This window comes from Chiloscyllium punctatum, chromosome 45 (genome assembly GCF_047496795.1).
Source record: "Chiloscyllium punctatum isolate Juve2018m chromosome 45, sChiPun1.3, whole genome shotgun sequence".
In the NCBI taxonomy this organism is placed as follows: Eukaryota; Metazoa; Chordata; class Chondrichthyes; order Orectolobiformes; family Hemiscylliidae; genus Chiloscyllium; species Chiloscyllium punctatum.
Genome location: NC_092783.1, coordinates 12311244 through 12330874, shown reverse-complemented (window position 1 = coordinate 12330874; position 19631 = coordinate 12311244). Strand labels below are relative to the sequence as shown.

The window sequence follows — 19631 nt, the reverse complement described above, 5'->3', positions numbered from 1 at the left end:
CACTGATGGAGATGGAGAGGTCCACGAAGGAGAAGGAGGTGTCTCAGATGGTCCAGGTGAACTTAAGGTCGGAGTGGAATGTGTTGAAGTTGATGAACTTCTAGACGTTTACAAAATTATGAGGGGCATGGATAGCATAAATAGACAAAGTCTTTTCCCTGCGGTCAGGGAGTCCAGAACTAGAGGGCATAGGTTTAAGGTGAGAGGGGAAAGATATAAAAGAGACCTAAGAGGCAACCTTTTCACACAGAGGGTGGTACGTGTATGGAATGAGCTGCCAAAGGATGTGGTGGAGGCTGGTACAATTGCAACATTTAAGAGGCATTTGGATGGGTATATGAATAGGAAGGGTTTGGAGGGATATGGGCCGGGTGCTGGCAGGTGGGACTAGTTTGGGTTGGGATATTTGGTTGGCATGGACGGGTTGGACCGAAAGGTCTGTTTCCATGCTGTACATCTCTATGACTCTATAACTGTTCAACCCTCCTCGTGGGAGCACGAGGTGGCACCGATGCAGTCATCAGTGTAGTGGAGGAAAAGGTAGGGAATGGTGCTGGTGTAACTACGGAAGATGGACTGTTCCAAGGAGCCAACATCTCCACGACACACACACCAACCAACGCCATTGCTCCATGGCCGAACACTTCAACTGCCCCTCCCACTCTGCCAAGGACATGCAGGTCCTGGGCTGCCTCCATCGCCACTCCCTAACCACCCAACACCTGACAAGGCAGTCGCGGAGGAATAACGCCTGGAGGAATAACGACTCATCTTCCGCCTCGGGACCCTCTCACCCCAGGGTATCAATGTGGATTTCACCAGTTTCCTCATTTCTCCTCCCCCCACCTTATCCCATTTCCAACCCTCCAGCTCAGCCCTACCTTCATGACCTGGCCTACCTGTCCATCTTCCTTCCTACCTATCTGCTCCATCCTCCCCTCCGACCTATCACCATTACCCCACCTCCATCCACCTATTGCACTCTCAGCTATCCTCCACCCCCAACCCCATCCACCCTCCCCATTTATCTCTTTCTCTCCCCCCCTCCCCCCCCCCCCCCCCCCCCACCGATGCTTCCAGCCTCATTCCTGATGTAGGGTTTTTGCCCGAAGCATCGATTTTTCCTGCTCCTCGGATGCTGCCTGATCTGTGCTTTTCCAGCACCACACTCTCGACTCTATCTCCAGCATCTGCAGTCCTTACTTTTGCCTAAATCCCATCCAGCCCAGGGAACTTATCTATTTTCACACTTTCCAGATTTGCTAACACCTCATGAACCTCAATCCTATCTAGTCCAGTAGTCTGTATCTCCATATTCTCCTCGACGACATTGTCTTTTTCTAATGTGAATACTGACAAGAAGTATTCATTTAGTGCTTCCCCTACCTCCTCTGACTCCACGCACAACTTCCCACTACTATCCTCGATTGGTCCTAATCTTAATCTAGCCATTCTTTTATTCCTGATATACCTATAGAAAGCCTCCGGGTTTTCCTTGATCCGATCTGCCAGTGATTTCTCAAGGCCCCTCCTGGCTCTTCTTAGCTCTCTCTGTCTTTCCTGGCTAACTTGTAACTCTCAAGCGCCCTAACTGAACCATCACATCTCATCCTAATATAAGCCGCCACCTTCCTCTTGATGAGATTTAACTTCCTTAGTGAACCCCAGCTCCCGCACTCGACAACTTCCTCCCTGCCTGACCGGTACATACTTGTCAAGGACCTGCAGTAGCTGTTCCTTGAATAAGCTCCAAATTTCAATTGTGGCCATCCCCTGCAGTTTCCTTTCCAATCCTATACATCCCAAATCTTGCCTAATCTGATCATAATTGCCTTTCCCCAGCTATAACTCTTGCCCTGTGGTATATACCTATCCCGTTCCATCACCAAAATAAACATAATCGAATTGTGGTCATTGTCACCAAAGTGCTCACCTACCTCCAAATCTAACACCTGGCTGGGTTCGTTACCAAGTACCAAATCTAATGTGGCCTTGCCCCTTATTGGACTGTCTACGTACTGTGTCAGGAAACCCTCCTGCACACATTGGACAAAAACTGACCCACCTAAAGTACTTGAACTATTGTATTCCCAGTCAATATTTGAAAAGTTAAAGACCCCATAACAACTACCTTGTCACTCTCACTCCAATCGAAAATCATCTTTGCTGTCCTATCCTGTACATCTCTGGAACTATTTGGAGGCCTATAGAAAACTCCCAGTAGGGTGACCTCTCCTTTCTTGTTTCTAATCTCAGCCCATGCAAACATCCTTTCTGTAACCATAATACTGTCCTTGACTAACAATGCCACATCCCCCCCATTTTTACCATTTTCTCTGTTCTTGCTGAAACGTCTAAATCCTGGAACCTGCAATAACCGTTTCTGTCCCTGCTCTACCCATGTCTCCGAAATGGCCACAACATCGAAATCCCAGGTACCAACCCATGCTACAAGTTCAATCTGCTAAAGATTAACCTTGACAAAAATCACTGCACCACTTTTTTGAATTGTATCATAAATCTTACTGAACCTCAAACTTTAAATCACGAGCACAGGCAATTGGATCTAATAATAGATGACTTTATTATCCTGCAAGCAAGGTACCTCATGCTACACACAATGTTAGTAAATTGTTCATTTAGTCTAATTGAAAATTAATTCAAACCTTCACAGTTTTGAACGTGAGAACATAAATAAAATATGTAATGACATTTTAAGTAAAAAGCTAATATTCAAAATATATTCACTATAGGGTCAACCCCTTCCACAACACAATTATAAGGAATTTTACTCCAGATGCATGTTTTTACCAGGGGTTCTGTTGTATTCAGTATTGAATTTTCAGGAGTTTACATTTGTTTATATGTTTTGTTAAGAGAGTTCACATTCACTAATTTACTTAGAAACCTGGGAGTACGCCAATCAGTCCACGAGCCTGTTCTGCCATTCTAGTTCATGACTGATCATCTTCCTTAATACCATTTTACGATAATATCCCATTTCTTTTGACTTCGTTAATATCTAGAAATCTATTGATCTCTGTCTTAAATTTGATACTCAATGACTTGGCTTCCAGAGCACTCTTGAGTTAGAGAATTCCGAAAATCTGGTTTCCCTTTATCTACCCTACTAGTTACATGCTCAGACAAGTGCGAATACGTTTGTCAAGCATGGTTTACCTCATAAAACCATATTGACTTGTTTTGATCGTACAATGATTTTCGAAGTGCATTAGTAAGATTTATTCTAGAAGAAATTCTGGCAATTTCCTGATAACCAATGTCATTGTAGTTCACTGTTCTCCCTCTTCCTCCTTTCTTTAATAATGGTTTCACATTTGTTAGCTTCCAATCTGCTGGGATCATTCCAGATTTTAGGGAATTTTGGAAAATGACAGTCAGAGCATCTACTATCTCTACAGCTATCTCTACCAAACACGTAGAATTTAGGCCCTCAGGACCTGGGATTTCTTGGAATATTTTTCCCTTAAGGAAGAACAAAGGAAGCTAATAGATTGCATGTTAAAGAAATTGTCACTCTGGTAGGTCTCATTCCTTTGTTTGAAATTCAATTGTTTATCAAGTTTGAAAATGATTCGGTTGTCATAAGAAACCAACCTAAGAAAGGGTTAATAAGAGAAACTATAAGCTAAGTAGTCATAATTAAACACTTAATGCCTCTTCCCTGCTGGTCTAAACAGTAGAATATATCATTTTAAGAGCTTTCATAAGTGTCAGTTCATAGAATTATAGAATCCCTAGAGTGTGGAAGCAGGCCATTCAACCCATGGGATCCATACTGACCCTCTGAAGAACATCCCACCCAGAACCACCTCCCTAACCTATCCTGGTAACCCTGCATTTCCTAATCCACTGAGCCTGCACATCACTAGACACTGGGCAATTTAGCATAGCTAATCTATCTAATCTACGTGTTTTTGGACTATGAGTGGAAACCAGGACCACCCAGAAAAAAATGCAGGCAGATACGGAGAGAATGTGCAAACTGTCCCTAGCACTGTGAGGCAGCAGTGCTAACCAATGAGTACAGTGCTGACCCAATATGTAATTTGTCAGCAGGATCCTTTTCTGTCTGCTTGTATATTTGATTTACCATGCCTTTATTTATAGTTCTAACATTAGTTATTAATGGTATTATTTTTGATTTGTTTTCTTGTGCTATGCCAGGGTTACTTATGGAAGAAGGGCCAGCTGAGGCGCAACTGGACTGAGCGATGGTTCATCCTCAAGCCAAGTATCCTCTGTTACTATGTGAGTGAAGACCGGAAAGAAAAGAAAGGCAGCATTACTCTGGACAGGAACTGTTGTGTGGAGGTAAACACAATTAGCCAGTGAGTCATTTGCAATTGTTCTGTGGGTCACAAGTTGTACAAAGTAAACCAATTAAACTGTTTTCATAATTCATAGAAAATTCTGCTTCAGCTTGTAGTTCAAATATTTATTGTGATTAATGTATTTATTGTTAAGATTTTATCAGACCGAGATGGGAAGAGATGCATGTTCTGCGTCAAGACGCCATCAAGAACTTATGAGATGAGTGCATCAGACACAAAGCAGCGACAGGAGTGGACGACAGGTAAAAGGGTTGATCTAAAATGAGTCGTTTGTAAGTTTACCTTCGAATGCAAACCTTGTATTTGAATAACTTTCCTAAGAGCTATCTGCAATTATCAATAGCCCAGAACATGGTCACCAGAAACCCTCTGTAGATGAACAGATTCAGTATTATCTGATATCATTTAATTCCAAAAACAAAAGCTGAAAGGACTTTAAATTCTCAGCTCTACATTTAACAACATATCCCTCTTTTCGTTTCTCAAAACACTAATTCCAGAGTGTGGTTGCCATAATGCAAGCATCCTTTCAGTACCTTGTATTTACATCTGGGGAAACATTAAATTCAGTCTCCTAGCTCAGGAAGCAGGACAGATTTGGCCAAGTTTCTAATTTGTCATTGTTGTTGATTATTAGCAAGAGGTCATGTGTGAACACCATTGAAGACAACATTTGACTCAGCCCTTACTGCCAATAGTGTACAAAATGGAAAAAATGGGAAAAGATTGGACGTGACTTTATAAAGTCATGAGGGATATAGATTGAGTTAATGGTAGGTTTCTCTTCTCTGGGATGAGGGATTTCAAGACTACGGGGCATATATTTAACATGAGAGAGGAAAGATTTCAAAAAAGACATGGGGGCAAATTCTTTACTTAGAGGGTGGTTCGTGTGTGGAATGAGCTTCTGAGGAAGCAGTGGATGCGGGCCCAAATACAACGTTTAAAAAATGTTTGGATAAGTACGTGAATAGGAAAGGTTTGTAGGGATATGGGCCCAGAACAGGTAGGTGGGACTCGTTTCGTTTGGGATTATGTTCAGCATGGATTGGTTGGACCAAAGGGTCTGTTTCCGTACTGTATGCCTCTATGACTAGGATCTGGTTTCTCTGGGTTTTTCTTCTTAATTTTAAGGATCTGTCTAAATGCCATTTTGTTTCCTTTTTGATGTTTGCCTTCAGCCATTCAAACAGCAATCCGGTTACAGGCAGAGGGGAAGAAATCTTTGCACAAAGATTTAAAACAGAAAAGGCATGATCAGCGAGCACTTCGAGAGAAACAGAAAGCAGCAAAGGAGGAAGAACTTCAGAGACTCAAACAACTGCAAGAGGAGAAGGAAAGAAAACTGCAGGAACTAGAATTACTTAAAGAGGTATTAATAATTAGTGTAGTATAATGGGTTAGAATGAGAGACATGGAGTGATGTGTCGTATTAAAGGTTATCTCTAAATGTCTCACTAGCAAATTATACAGCAAGAGAAACATTGCAAATATTGCAAAGTATTCAACCTACCAGAGCTCCACCCAGCAGAGACCGTTCAGATTCGAGAATAAGTTTATTGTGGACAAATGGTTTAATAGACACAATGAGCACAGTCCTACCTAATCCAAACAGAAAGTGATACAGTGAGATGTGTAATACTTAGCACACAGAAGCAGTCATCTATACACTGGAACAGGCCACAGATTCTGAATCTATTGATGAATTCAGGCGATAATCCTTCTACCAAAATGGAACCATCTGCCAGTTCCATAGGTATGAATCAGATCTTGAATCTCCCCCTAAGTAGCAGGTAAACTCGTGAACCGGCTGCAGCAGTTGTTGCTGTGAAATGGGGCGGAAGTTGGAGACTTAGAGGGAGATGTAGTTGAATGGGTCAGAATTGGACTCTGGGGAGACTAGAGAGAGATGGGGAAGGGTTAATTTTAACTGTGTAATATTCTAATGATACAGTGTCTATCATCACAGGAAGTGATGCAGCAACACATTATCTTGTTCCGTCTGTATGTGGTGAGATGAAACCACAGTAAGATGCTTATTAATAACGTTTAATGCAATGAGTCCTGATTTCAGCCCATTAACATTCCAGAGTGTATTACATGGCAGTGGGACTGATGTGATTGTGAATCCCCTTCAGTCCTCAATTGGTGGGATGGGAAATAATGCTATCCAAAAAAATCCTGTCCTATAATTCCCTGTAATAGTACCTGAATCAGTGGCAGCATTTATTCCAAGTATTTTTCAACTGAAATCCCCAGTAAGGCCCTTGAAAGACTTTTGAAGTCTTTTTAAAGACTTTAACTGGTAAAAATAATATCTTCTGCATGTGGTATTGTAGCTATTAGCTAACATCATTACAGGTACAGTGAATGATACAGTGTATATCATCACACTGTATCAATGAATGAGCACCAAGATAACATTACTGTATCATTTCATGCCCTCATTGAGAATATTTTGGCCATCTTCCTTTGGGCTTTCAGAATAAATATCAATTTTGAGGTGCCCAAGTAGCTTTTTTTTGAGATGGGCTCAGTGAAATTATCCAACGAGTAGAGACCAGGGTACTTCTAGTTTACTCATCGGGTCAGTGCTGAATGAGTTGATCTTCCGACAAATGCTACAAATAGCTGCTAGATACCAGGTTTAGAGGAAGGAACATCAGTTTAAGAGCCTCATCAAAGAAGTCCTACTGGACGTTTGTACAAATGAGCAATGGATTAGGCCCAGCTTTGCTATCTCCATGAAGGGACAACCTGATTAGACCTCACACATGAAAGTGCTTGAAGGGGTTCATGAGGTTAGACCGTTGAAAAATTCAGGGTTAGAGAGAAAATTGATGTGGGTGAGTAATGAGAGGGGGAGGTGATGAATGCTGTTTTCAGTTAAAATATTTTGAACCTGTTATATAAGTAAAGCCATTCACACAATTGCAGAACTGATATGCGTTTAAACATGGACTGGTTGGACCAAAGTGTTTCAACACAGTGAACTCCCATTTCTAACAAACATTTCATAATATTAAAGCTACAAAACAATTTTGTTTAAAGGCTAAAATGACTCTTAAGGCCCATAAGCTAATAGAACCTAGAACAGTACAGCACAGTACAGGCCTGCCAGCCTTTCGCCCTACTCTAAGATAAGACTAACCTAAATAACCTTCATAGTACTAACTTCCATGTGCTGATCTAAGAGTCACTTAAATGTCCCCAATGTATCTGACTCCATTACCGCTGCTGGCAGTGCATTCCTTGCACCCACCACTCTGAATAAAGAACCTACCTCACACATCTCCCTTAAACTTCCTCCAATTACCTTAAAATTATGTCCCTTCATGATACTTTTTCCCGGAGTGGAAATGGCTATCTGACTATTCACTCTTTGCCTCTCAACATCTTATACACCTCTATCAAGTCACCTCTCATCCCTCTTTGCTCCAATGGGAAAAAACCCTCGCGCTCTCTCAACCTTTCTTTATAAGACATGCCCTCCAGTCCAGGCAGCATCCTGATAAATCTCCTCTGCACCCTTTTTAAAGCTTCCACATCTTTCCTATAATGAGGTGACCAGAACTGAACACAATACTGCAAGTGTGGTCTAACCAGGATTCTAATGAGCTGCAGCATAAACTCGTGGCTCTTAAACTCAATCCCCCGCTAATAAAAGCCAACACACCATGTGCCTTCTAAACAACCCTATCAACCTGGGTGGCACCCTATGGACGTGGACCCCAAGACCTCTGTTCCTCCTGTGACAAAGCTGCTCCTTTAACAAGGTTATGGTGTCCTTGTTTTTTTTTCAGGGAGGTTATAAACGACACAGACTCCGCAAAGTCTGGGGGTTGAAGGGTTTTAGGGTCAATTTAATAACAGTTAACAGAGACTGCCTCAGGCAGAGGCTTTCAAGCTTAAAAAAATACTTGTACAATGAAAGGGGAGTAGCCAGTTCTCCGAGCTCAGCTTTACTCTGGTTTGGTTTTTTCTAAGCAGTTACAGAAAAGCTACTGGACCCAGAAGCAGGTCCAGGCTGGTACTTTCTCTCTCTCTGACTTCTCTCCTGTAAGACCCTGTGTTTGATTTTACCCTTTGTGCCATGGGATGCTTATGGAAGTATTTGGAACAGTATCATTAAGTTGGGATGATGTGTTCGGTTTTCAGAGAGGTTAAGTTATTTTGTGTTCTGTTCTCTTTTGTTTGTGGTTCATTCACTAATCTTGCAAATAAATTCGGTTTTCTTTCAAACTAAGTGGTTTGACCAGCTGATTCTCCCTGGAATACCCACTTTACACCTGCTTAAAACAACTAACAACGTTAGTGTCTGGGCTACCTTCTTGAAATGTTTTGAAGAGTCTGGCCTGGTCCATAACACTCCACACTGCCACGAATCCTGCCTTTAACCCTGTATTCTGCATTTAAATTTGACCTTCCAAAGTGAATGACTTCACACTTTTCCATCTGACACTTATCAGCCCAGTTCTGCATCCTGTCAATGTCCCATTGCAACGTACAACAACCCTCACATTATCCCCAACTCCACCAATCTCTTGTCTAATCCATTCTTTCTTCCTCCTTTAGCGTCTCTAAGCCTGATCCTAACCCATGGGTAGAAGTGGAACTGCAGAACCTCTGAAAATTAATCCTAACCCTAAACACGATCACATTGGCCAAGACATGGCTGTATTAGGGATACTAATGCCATGTGATAAGCATGAGTTCAAAATGAAAAGAAACTTCAATAATGTAAGCTATTGTATTGTACTAAACAGTTTGATATTTTTCCTTCCTCCTTCCCAGGCCCAGCGCCAGGCAGAAGCACTGCTAAAGGAAGAAGAACAGCGAAGAAAGCAGCAGCATGAGGAGATGCAGAGGGCTCTGGAAATACAACTTCGACAAGCTGAACAGGTCAGAGGCCAATAGATGAAACAGGGGGTGGTGGACAGATAACTGTGGAAATTATCGACGATGGGCAGTGCATTAGAGAACGTGTTTGGCAGGGAAAGGCGAGAGAGCCGATAACCAAGTTCATTACTCACCACCAATGATGTGATCCTGGCCAGTCATTTGCTAAACAGAATGAGTGTCATTAATTTAGTTAAACTGGTATAACAAACGCAATTGATGTGATGGCATGCACTTACATTCTTGGATCATTCCCATTTTATTTTGCATTGTTTTTAATGTTACAATCCACTTGGGAAAGAACTCCGATTCTCGAGCCCCACTGCTCTTTGTGTCACCACAACAGTTAACGATCTAATCAATGTATGGAAATTATCCCCAGTCTATCTGCCCTTGGAACAAAGCCAGCAATAGTTGGAGAAACTCAGCAGCTTTGACAGCATTTGTGGAGAGAAAGCTGAGTTCACATTTTGAGCCCAGTGACTCTTCAGAATGGATTTTTTCCAGGTGTTCTGAAGAAGGGCCTGTTAACTCCACGTGAACTTAGCTTTTTGTCTACAAATGCTGCCAGAACTGCTGAGCTTCTCCAGCAATTTCTGTTTTTGTTTTGGATCCACAGTTCTTTGTTTTATTTTACCTGTCAGATGGTCTCGGATTAGCAGAAGATACAGAGCATGTGTTGGTACTTAACAAGAATCTACTGTTTATGACAAATAAGTGAGTTTTAGCCACGGGCAAACAAAGATAACAGCTATCCTTATTAGTTAAGACTCTGACCCTCTTTTAAAATCTCTACTAACATGTACAGTTGTGCAAAAAAAATGGTATTACGGGTGAAGGGAAAAGCCATTGGGGAAGCACAGCTAAATATCACCAGTTCATAAGACTTGATGAGATGTTCCCTTTATTTTCAAGACCTTCTGTTCTCCAACCATCTGGATTATTCCACTTCACAGGTGGCACGGAGTGATTTGCACAGAATTACAAAGTCTCTTTCTTACTGGTTAACGGCAACAGCTTACAGTAACTGGTGGGAGAACGTAACTGGCTTTCTTCAGCTTTAGTTATGTTCACTTAAGAGATATAGAGACACAGTTTGCTTCTTTCAGTCTGGAGACCACCTGACTCTGTACCGTTTGCATACACAACAGCTGTTTAGCTATGCAGGAACTTCTAGCTGAGGTTGGCCTCTGACATCTAGTATCTAAAGTGGTCACAATTGCACTGCTGGCCAAATCTCACTTTGAACACACACACACACACACACACACACACACACACCCTGGTGCTGTGCCATCTTATCTCTCCTCCTCCATTGCTTGCAAAGCAACAGTGTAAACAAAGCTCACATTGAGCTCCAGTTATCTGTCAATTATTTCAACAGTCCTTAGTTTTAAACAGCCCTTTTTCTATTTCAGTCCACGGTCTAACATAAAGAAAAGTAAAAAGATACAGTCTTTACATTAAGGAATATCATTTTTCTCCCATTAAAAGTTAAGGATTTTACTTTGCTTTATGTGAGGTAAGGTAATTCTTCTATTCTTTCAAACAAAATTCTTTCCATTGTGCCCAATCTCAAAGATACCCAAGTGATACTTCTGTACTTGCTACGTCAACCACCTCAGCTCTCAATTAAATAGTGATTCTCTTGTACAATTAAACATGTACCACTTAGAACTGGATTTAGATTGTCCACAAAGGACAGTGAACAGTGAACATTTTCACTCCATCAGTTAGGTATGACTGCAGACTAAACCACTGTCTAATCAAGTTGTCAAGGGATCAATTCTTTGAATAGATAGGTCAACTGTAATTAAGGTTATAGGCTCCAGACCGGCATTGTTTGTATTCTTGTTTGGTAACTTCTTTTTTTTTTCTCTTCAGGCTCGAGCCAGTATGGAAGCAGAGATGGTATTGAAAGAGGCAGAGGCAGATCGCCAGAAAAAACGGATTCGTGAACTGGAGGATATGCAGAAACTCCTTGAGGAAGCTCTTCATGCTGAGGTAACAGCTCGGCAAGAGGAGGAAGCAAAGAGATATGCGCAGACCAGGTATGAAGAAAATGCAAATACGTTTGATAGTGATCTCGAGCCGAAAGGACAGTGGTAGTACCCTGTGTGAGATTTTTCATTGTTAGATCTTTGCGGTCTCGTTCACCTGCTTGCTGAGCTCCCAACTTACCACTTCCTCAAAGTAACAGGAATTATGTTTGTGGCAAAATCAGAGTATTTTGCTTATCTCTTGGCTTGTCTGCTGCTCTCATGATACCAGTTTCTATGGGTGATGGAAACACTGGGAGATTTCCAGTTTGATGGATCTAATCAAGTACATTCCCAGATTTGATCATTCACCTGATGTTCCGACCTCCGGTTATAAAGGCTAACAATTTTGGTTTGTTTTTGCAGCAGAGTGCTACATTTTAATGATCTGTGCTTGTGGACCCATGAATCTCTTTGGCTCCCCATTGTTCCTTGCTTTTAACTACTTGCAAGGAAAGGCTTGTACCTAACTTTGCCAGCATTGAAAGCCATTTTAGTTTTGCCCTCATTTAAGCCATTATTATTTTTTAAAATTTTATTCCCCTGTTTACATCATAAACTATATCAACAATCTTATTATTTTTATGAACTTGCGTATTTGGCTGTCTATTATGTTATTAAAGTCATGAAAATTGAGGTCCCAACACAGATACTTGTGGGACATAATTGTCTCTCTACCACTTGGTCACCAAAATGCTTTTATTAACATATGGGTAGTAATGGAAACTACTGTTCATTAAATTTCCCCCTCTGCCATGTAGGGATAAGGATAAATGCTGTTGAGATGCAGATTAACTAGAATATAATTGAATGATAGTTGGTTCAAGGAGTTGAATGGCCTACACCTAGACCTGTTCCTGTTAATCCTATGATATTGAAACTGGTTGTAGAGCTGCTGCCTCATCATCTGGACAAGGTGCGTTGTCCCCACTTTAAGGGACCCTTTAAGTATAATTGAAGCATGAAACTCACTGAAAGACAAGTATTGTAATAACTTGTTACTTCACCTGGCCATGGTGGTCAATCAAACTAAACTACTCCCCCTTACTTTAACAAAGGAATTGCAGGATTCCCCCTGAGTTAAGTAAGTAATGGGAGTAAAGCTTTTCTACTGACTGAGTAGATTGAAGCAATGAGGAGCTGAACAATACTGATCCTAGTCTATATTAGGTCCATTAATTCTAGACATTAACTAACTTGACAGACAGAATGTCCAAATTACTTCTACAACAAAATTGTAAGTCTTCAGTTTTCTTATTTTGATGCTAAAGCAGTCGATTACACGTTGAGTTATCTGTTGGATAATCACTGGGAAGATTACACTGCAAAGCAAGATGATATCTTAGAACAGTAGAGCAAAGCAAGAGTCTATGCATATGCAACAACTCTTTCAAAGAGTGATCTAGTTTGGGGGAAAAAGATGTTGACATGTTTTGTGTATATCAAAGCAACAAGAAAATGAGTGAAAATAAATAACTGAGGCCTAATTTGTTTGCATTTAGGTTGTTGTTTGAGGAGGAAGACAAAATGAAAGCATTGATGCAGCTAAAGGAAGAGCAAGAGGAGCTAATTAGAAAAACGCAGAGAGAAAAACAGGAGTTAAGACAAGAAATGGAAAACAAGTCCAAAATTCTCGAGGAGGCACAAAAACAGCTGGAGGAAGTGCGGGTCAACAGACAGCGGGCAGACCAGGATGTGGTGGTAAGTGTGTTCGCTATCCAACACAGCAAACTACATCTGAACTAAAATAACAACTGTAAGATCAGGAAGAAGCTAATCTGCTACGGACTGATCGAATCATTAAATCACAGCATTTTACAATAAGATCACAACTGAAAACAATACTTACTGAACATTAGATGAAGTGAGTTTGTTGCCTACATAAATATTGAGGTTAGAAATTAATTTAGGCAATGTTTATCACAGCACTGTTAACTAAAATGTTCAGCCCAAGTTCCTATTTCTGCAATCTTAATGGGTGGATCAACCTATTTATTTCAAATCGCGTTACAATTTAATATAATATTGGTGCTTTTGACTCTGAGAAGGCCAATTGTGAGCCATAAGTAATGTGCAGCCCGCATTGTGTTAGTTACCAAATTCATGAAAAAGACAAAGTAGAAAGGTTATATAATCCTTTTGGTTTGGTTATATCTGGAAATGTAAAATAAGTGTCATTAGAATCCAGATTATAAATCAAAATCCATGCCCAATGACTCTACTGCCTTTGTTCAAAAATAATTAGGCACTAGGACGTATTATTAAGGTATAATATTGTGAGATTACTCACCAGTTAAGAAGTAATAGTTATAGTTGGTATATGTGTGAAAACCGAGACTGTTGGAAAATATTCAACAGGTCAAGCAGTATCTGTGAAGGGAGGAACAGAATTAATATTTTAAGTTGGTGATTTTTCATCAGTCCTGATGATAAGACATTGACCTGAGATAGCAATCTCCATTAATCAAAACATTAGGATGAGTGACAGATGGTTGGAAATGACATTCACATTTTGTCACCCTAACCATTCTACATTCATCCACGAGGTTTTTATGGTGGTGGGTTTAGTGATGTCTAAGTATTCCACTGTGGAAAGGTATTTGCTTCATCTATATATTTCAGTTTGGTGCCTGATTTAAAATTAACTTTTATGCATGTGGTTCTCCGAAGCTGGGAAACTTGACAGCGAAAGGGAAGTGGATGTATCCCCCATAAGTCACAGGGTCATGCAGCACAGAAACTGAACCTTCGGTCCAACTCGTCCATGCTGACCAGGTTCCCCAAACTAGTCCCATTTCCTGCACTTGGTCCATATCCCTCTAAGCCTTTCCTATTCATGTACCGGCCCAAATGTCTTTTAAATGGTCTAACTATATCTATCTATCACCTTCTCTGGCAGTTAATTCCATAAATGCACCACCCTCTGTGTGAAAATGTTACTCCTCAGGTCCCTTTTAAATCATCTTAAACAATGCCTGCTAGTTTTGATTTACGCACCCTAGGGAAAAGACCTTTGCTTTCACCTTATCTATGCCCTTCATGATTTTATAAACCTCCTGTAAGGTCATCTCCCAACCTCCCCCACTCCAGGAAAAACGTCTTTTATAACACACCTTGTGCTCCATAACCCACCATTTGAGAAAACTTGGGCACTTCCCAGTGTCCCACCTATCTCTCCCTTCTCCAAGTGCCCATCATTGATAACTTGTCCACTCCCACCCCTCCCAAAGCCAATTCCAAAAGAGCCATTGCAATAACCGCTGGACTCTCCAATGTGCAATTATGACCAATGTCTCCAAAGTTAACCAACAAAGCTCTGAAAGCTGATTTCACCACCCTTCAACACCACCCCACCCACCCCCCCCCGCCCCCCACCACCCCCGCCGCCAAACACGCCAAACCCAGCCTGATGCCTAAGAACCTTTCCCAAGCATCTCTGGCTAACACCTCCAAAATGCAAATTCTGAAGAGGAGTCACAAGACCCAAAATATTAACTTTGTTTTCTCTCACTGATGCCACTAAACCTGCTGAGTTTCTCTAGCATTCCTGTGTTTTCTCCAACTCCTTTGGCAATTTCCCACCTACTCACCACAGCCCACTCCCCCATTCCCTCTGCCACTCTGCTTACAAGTATTAGCAAGCTTAACTGTTTCTCTCTTCACAGATGCTGCCTGACCTGCAAAAGTTTTCCCAGTTTTCGCTGTTTCTAAATAAATAATTTGCATTAATTTCAATAGGTATTTAATGATCAGTCAGATCATGATGTAGGGATACTTAAGGGAGGAAATTTGAGTAGCCACATGGGCAAGAGACCCTCAATCATAATACTTCTGGTTCTTTCTGAAATGTAAAAGAAGATTTTTATTGCTCAGAGACAATTGAGCCAAAATTGTGAGCTGATCAATTTATTGTACAGAAATGGGAAATTCCAAGGGAGTAAATTTCTTTGGTTTTTTTTTGCAAAAAAAAAATCTACCATAAAATGGCATGATTCATGAACAGAAAAGATTTGTCAGCTAATGCTGGCAATATTGTGATATGGTAGAATTACTTCAGCATATTTTAAATTATACTCAAGCATTCTTAGAACAAGGCTTAAGATTCCGTTTATTCACAGTACAAGGAATAGTATTTGATATGTATTTATTTTCATGTAAATGAAGGGTGATCTGATACTAAACATCCCTTTCCCATGTCGCTATCATGGCTAGTTGGCATTTATACAAATTGCCATGTTATAAAGCTCCTATCTAGAATGAGCAATGAATGCCATGCTTTCGATGTGGAGTTGCATTGCTTCAGCCTTGACCTCTTTGTATCGAAGATGGTTTCTGAGCATTATTTCAGCTAAGATTGCTGTCTGCCCTTCCTCTCTGCCCTTCCTCACTGCCTTGTAGAAATTTCAGAGAGAAGTCATGTTTTATTGACTCTCATTATGCTTTCTGTGCTGATGGACCAGAACACAGAATATCAAGAAAGTTGACGAACTGCCTTTGTTTCAGAAAGAAGAACACTTTTTTTTTCTCCGCAATATTATAAAATAGAGAATAGCAAATTGGCTGTTTTTGTAAAATCAGTGTTGCTGTTAACAGGAGACTAAAGCTTCTCATGAATTTTGAAGATGTCATCACCACATGGGGTTGTCTTATTTGTGACTTTACTAAGGGAGAAGAGTGGGAGAAACTGAAAATAATTTGAACATGTTGATGTGACTTTTAGTATATGGTATCTGTACGGCAACTAATGTGCCTAGTTTAAGGTCTGTGGAGTGATGAACAGAATTAATATTTCAAGTCGATGATCCTTCAACAGTTCTGATGATAAGACATTGATCCGAAATATCAATCTCTATTAACCCACACCTCAAGATGATTGTCAGAGGGTTGGGAATGGCATTCACATTATTATGTCACTGTCAATCCATCCCATATGTTTTTAAGCTTAAGGTAATATCACACTAGTTAAAGGTGATACCTTCATCAAGGATTTATTGGGATTTTATAACGTTCGTTTGGAAACTCATTGAAATGTTACAGTTGACAGCATCTGCTTCCTGTGGGCTGCTGCTTTCAAATAACTGAGTCAAAGCATTCAACATCCAAAGCATATTTATCAAAGTTCACAGATAGAAATAACAATAAGCAACACAAAGAAGGTAAGTTGTTCAACCATAAGTTGGGAACAATACTGCTGAGAAAGTAATTTCTTAGAAAAAACACAGAAAATCTCAAAAGGTTGTGGGAACATCTGTGGAAAGGAGCCAAGTTAATGTTTCAGATCGGTGACCCTTCATCAGAAAGAGCCAAATGGATGCAGGTATTAGTTTGAGCAAGGGGTTTGGTGGAATCAAAATAGAAAAAATGAAAACTGTTTGACAGCTTCTGTGGAGAAAGAAAGAGTTAAATTTTTAAGTGTTACACAAAACAACTTCAGAACTGGGCACAACATTAACTTTGTTTCCCTCTCCACAGACGCAGCCGGACTGGCTGAGTTTCTCTGGCATTTTCACTTCTTATTTCGGATTTCTAGCAACTGCTGTATTCTGTTTTTATTAAAGAGTTGCATGGACAAGGACAGAAGGAAGGTGAAGGATGACGGACAGGAAAGATTGAACAATGAAAGGATTAGTCTCCCAGAACTAAAATAAATGGTGATGGGACAAGAATAGAAACCAAGAAATGAAACATGTATCTAGAGCAGGTGTGCTTCTGAGAGTAAGCAACAAGTTAAGAAAAAGCTGAAACCTGCAAAGAAAAGGAAATAAAATAGGTGCTGAGATTATGGTCTGAACTCTATATAAAATTCCTGAGTCCTGAGAGCTGTAAACATTCTAATCAAAAGAGGGGCATTGTTTTTCGAGCTTATTTGAGAGTCACTGGAATTGTGGAGCTGACCAAGGATAGGGATGTCAGCGAGAGCAAGGTGAAGAATTAAAATGCCAAGTAGCAGAAGTTTGGGACATGCCTGTGAACGGAACAGAGCTATTCTGCATGTAGGGAAACTACACTATGGGCAGTCAATGCAGTAGACGAGGTTAAAAGAAAATTGCGTAAATCACTACTTCACTTGGAAGGAGTGTTTGGAACTTTGAGAATATACAAGCTACATCTCGTCAACTGGCATAGAAAGGTGAGAAAGGGCGAGGTGTTAGAGTGATAAAGCAGTGGATCAAGGTATCATGGAGGGAACAGTTCTTTTTGGAATGCTAAAATGGGAGGTGGTGGCAACAGGTTGGAGGTGACAGGAATGGTGGAAAATAATCCATTGAGCACAGCAGCTTGTGGACTGACAAAGTAAGGACTAAGGAACCGTAACATGGTCCTATTTGCGAGGGGAAGGTGTGAGAGCACAAGGAATTGTGGTCAACAGTGCTGCCAAGAGCAATTGAGGGTATACTCCTTAGTTAATTTTAAAAAAAAACACCTCTCTGATACACTGGTGTGGAAGAGTGCAACATTAGAACAGTTGTGATAGAGATGGAGAATGGAATCCTTATAAGTTGCATGGAGGTATAGTGGAGGTCACTGTGCAAGATGGTGGCTTTATAATGAATATTAGTCGATAAAATAATATAACTGGAGTCTGTTTCCCAAGGGTGGAAATACTAGGGGATAAGTTTAAAGGAGATGTACGAGGCAATTTTTAAAAAAAAAAATACAAAAGGGTGGTAGGTTGCAGGAAAATGCTGCCATGGGAGATAATAGAAACGGATATGACAACCATGTTTAAGAAGCATTCAGACAGACACATGAACAGGCAGAGAATTGAGTGAAAGATAAAATTATAGAATGGTTTACAGAACAGGAGGAAGCCATTTGGCCCATTGTCCTTGTGCTGGCTTCCAGCATAAGTAAATCAGCTTGTCCTCCTTCCCTGTCTTTTCCCTATGAACCTGCAACTTTTATTCTCTTCAGGTGTGTATCTAATTCTCTTTTGAAGAAGTGATGAAAGATTATTGACTGGAAGCACTAAATCTTTCTGCTTGTCTACAGATGCTGCAAAACCTGCTCAATGTTCTCAACATTCTCTGTATTTGTTTCAAATTTCCAGCACCTATAAGTTTTTGCTTTTGTATAGATCTTGTCTTGAGCTTATCATGGGTTGACAAAGTGAGCACATTACAGTACAGCAACAGGACAGGCCCTTTGGCCCACCATGTCTACAGCAATCATGATGACTTCCTAAACTAATCTCATCTCCCTACACATAGTACATATCGCTCAATTCTCTGCCTGTTCACGTGTCTGTCTGAATGCTTCTTAAACATGGTTGTCATATCCGTTTCTATTATCTCCCATGGCAGCATTTTCCTGCAACCTACCACCCTCCTGTATTTTTTTTAAAAAACTTGCCTTGTACATCTCCTTTAAACTTACCCCCTAGTATTTCCACCCTGGGAAACAGACTCCAATTATCCACCCTATCCATGCCTCTCATAATTTTATATATTTCTTTTCATTTGCCCCTCAGTCTCTGACGTTCTAGTGAAAGAAGTCCAAGTTTGTCCAACCTCTCCTTCTAGCTAATACTGTCCGATTCAGACAACAACCTGGTAAAACTTCTTTTGCACTCTCCATATCCATTCTATAGAGTGGGGACCAGAACTGCACACAGTACTCTAAACCTGGCACTGACTTGCCAACTTTTATACTCCGTGCCCCAACTAGTGAAGGCAAGCAAGTCGTATGCCTTCTTTACCACCTTGTTCACTTGTGTTGCCATTTTCAGGTGCTAGGATTTGCATCCCAAGATCCTCTGTATAATCAATGCTCCTAAGGGTCCAGCCATTTACTGTATACCTTTTCTCTTACAGTAAGTCTCCAAAAGTGCACCACTTCACACTTGCCTGGATTAAACACCACCTACTGTTTCTCCGCCCAACTTTCCAACTGATCTATATGCTGTTGTTTCCTTTTACAAAACAAGAGAATATACAATACAGAGAGGATAGAGGTGGAGGAAGTGAGAAACTTTCATGTGCATGTCTACAGGTCATTGAAGGAGGCAGGAGAAGGTGCATTAGACAGTATGGAAAACATATGGGATGCTTTCCTTTATTGGATCAGGTATTGGACATAAAAGGAAGGATTTATTGCTACACCTGTGTAAAATGCTGGTTAGGCCACAGCTGTAATTTTGTGCACAGTTCTGCTCACTGCATTAAAGGAAGGACATCATTGCTCTGGTAAAAGTACAATAATGTTGACAGGACTTGAAAATAGGTGATAATGAAAGATCGGATGAGCTATGATTGTTTTCCTTTGAAAACTGTGGAACATTGAGGAAGCTGTGGGTGACTGAATTGAGGACGGTAAAATAATGAGGGCCTGGATAATC

At 40.7% G+C, this 19631-nt stretch overlaps 1 protein-coding gene across 1 annotated transcript in view; it reads left to right on the top strand.

Moving 5' to 3' along the window:
* LOC140467161 (differentially expressed in FDCP 6 homolog) overlaps positions 1 to 19631 on the top strand; it is a 156050-nt gene that overhangs the window by 126890 nt on the left and 9529 nt on the right. The window contains exons 5-10 of the mRNA XM_072563290.1: positions 4189 to 4335; positions 4489 to 4597; positions 5537 to 5727; positions 9150 to 9257; positions 11139 to 11305; positions 12796 to 12994. Coding sequence (XP_072419391.1) covers positions 4189 to 4335; positions 4489 to 4597; positions 5537 to 5727; positions 9150 to 9257; positions 11139 to 11305; positions 12796 to 12994 — 921 coding nt within the window. The remainder of the gene's footprint in view (positions 1 to 4188; positions 4336 to 4488; positions 4598 to 5536; positions 5728 to 9149; positions 9258 to 11138; positions 11306 to 12795; positions 12995 to 19631) is intronic.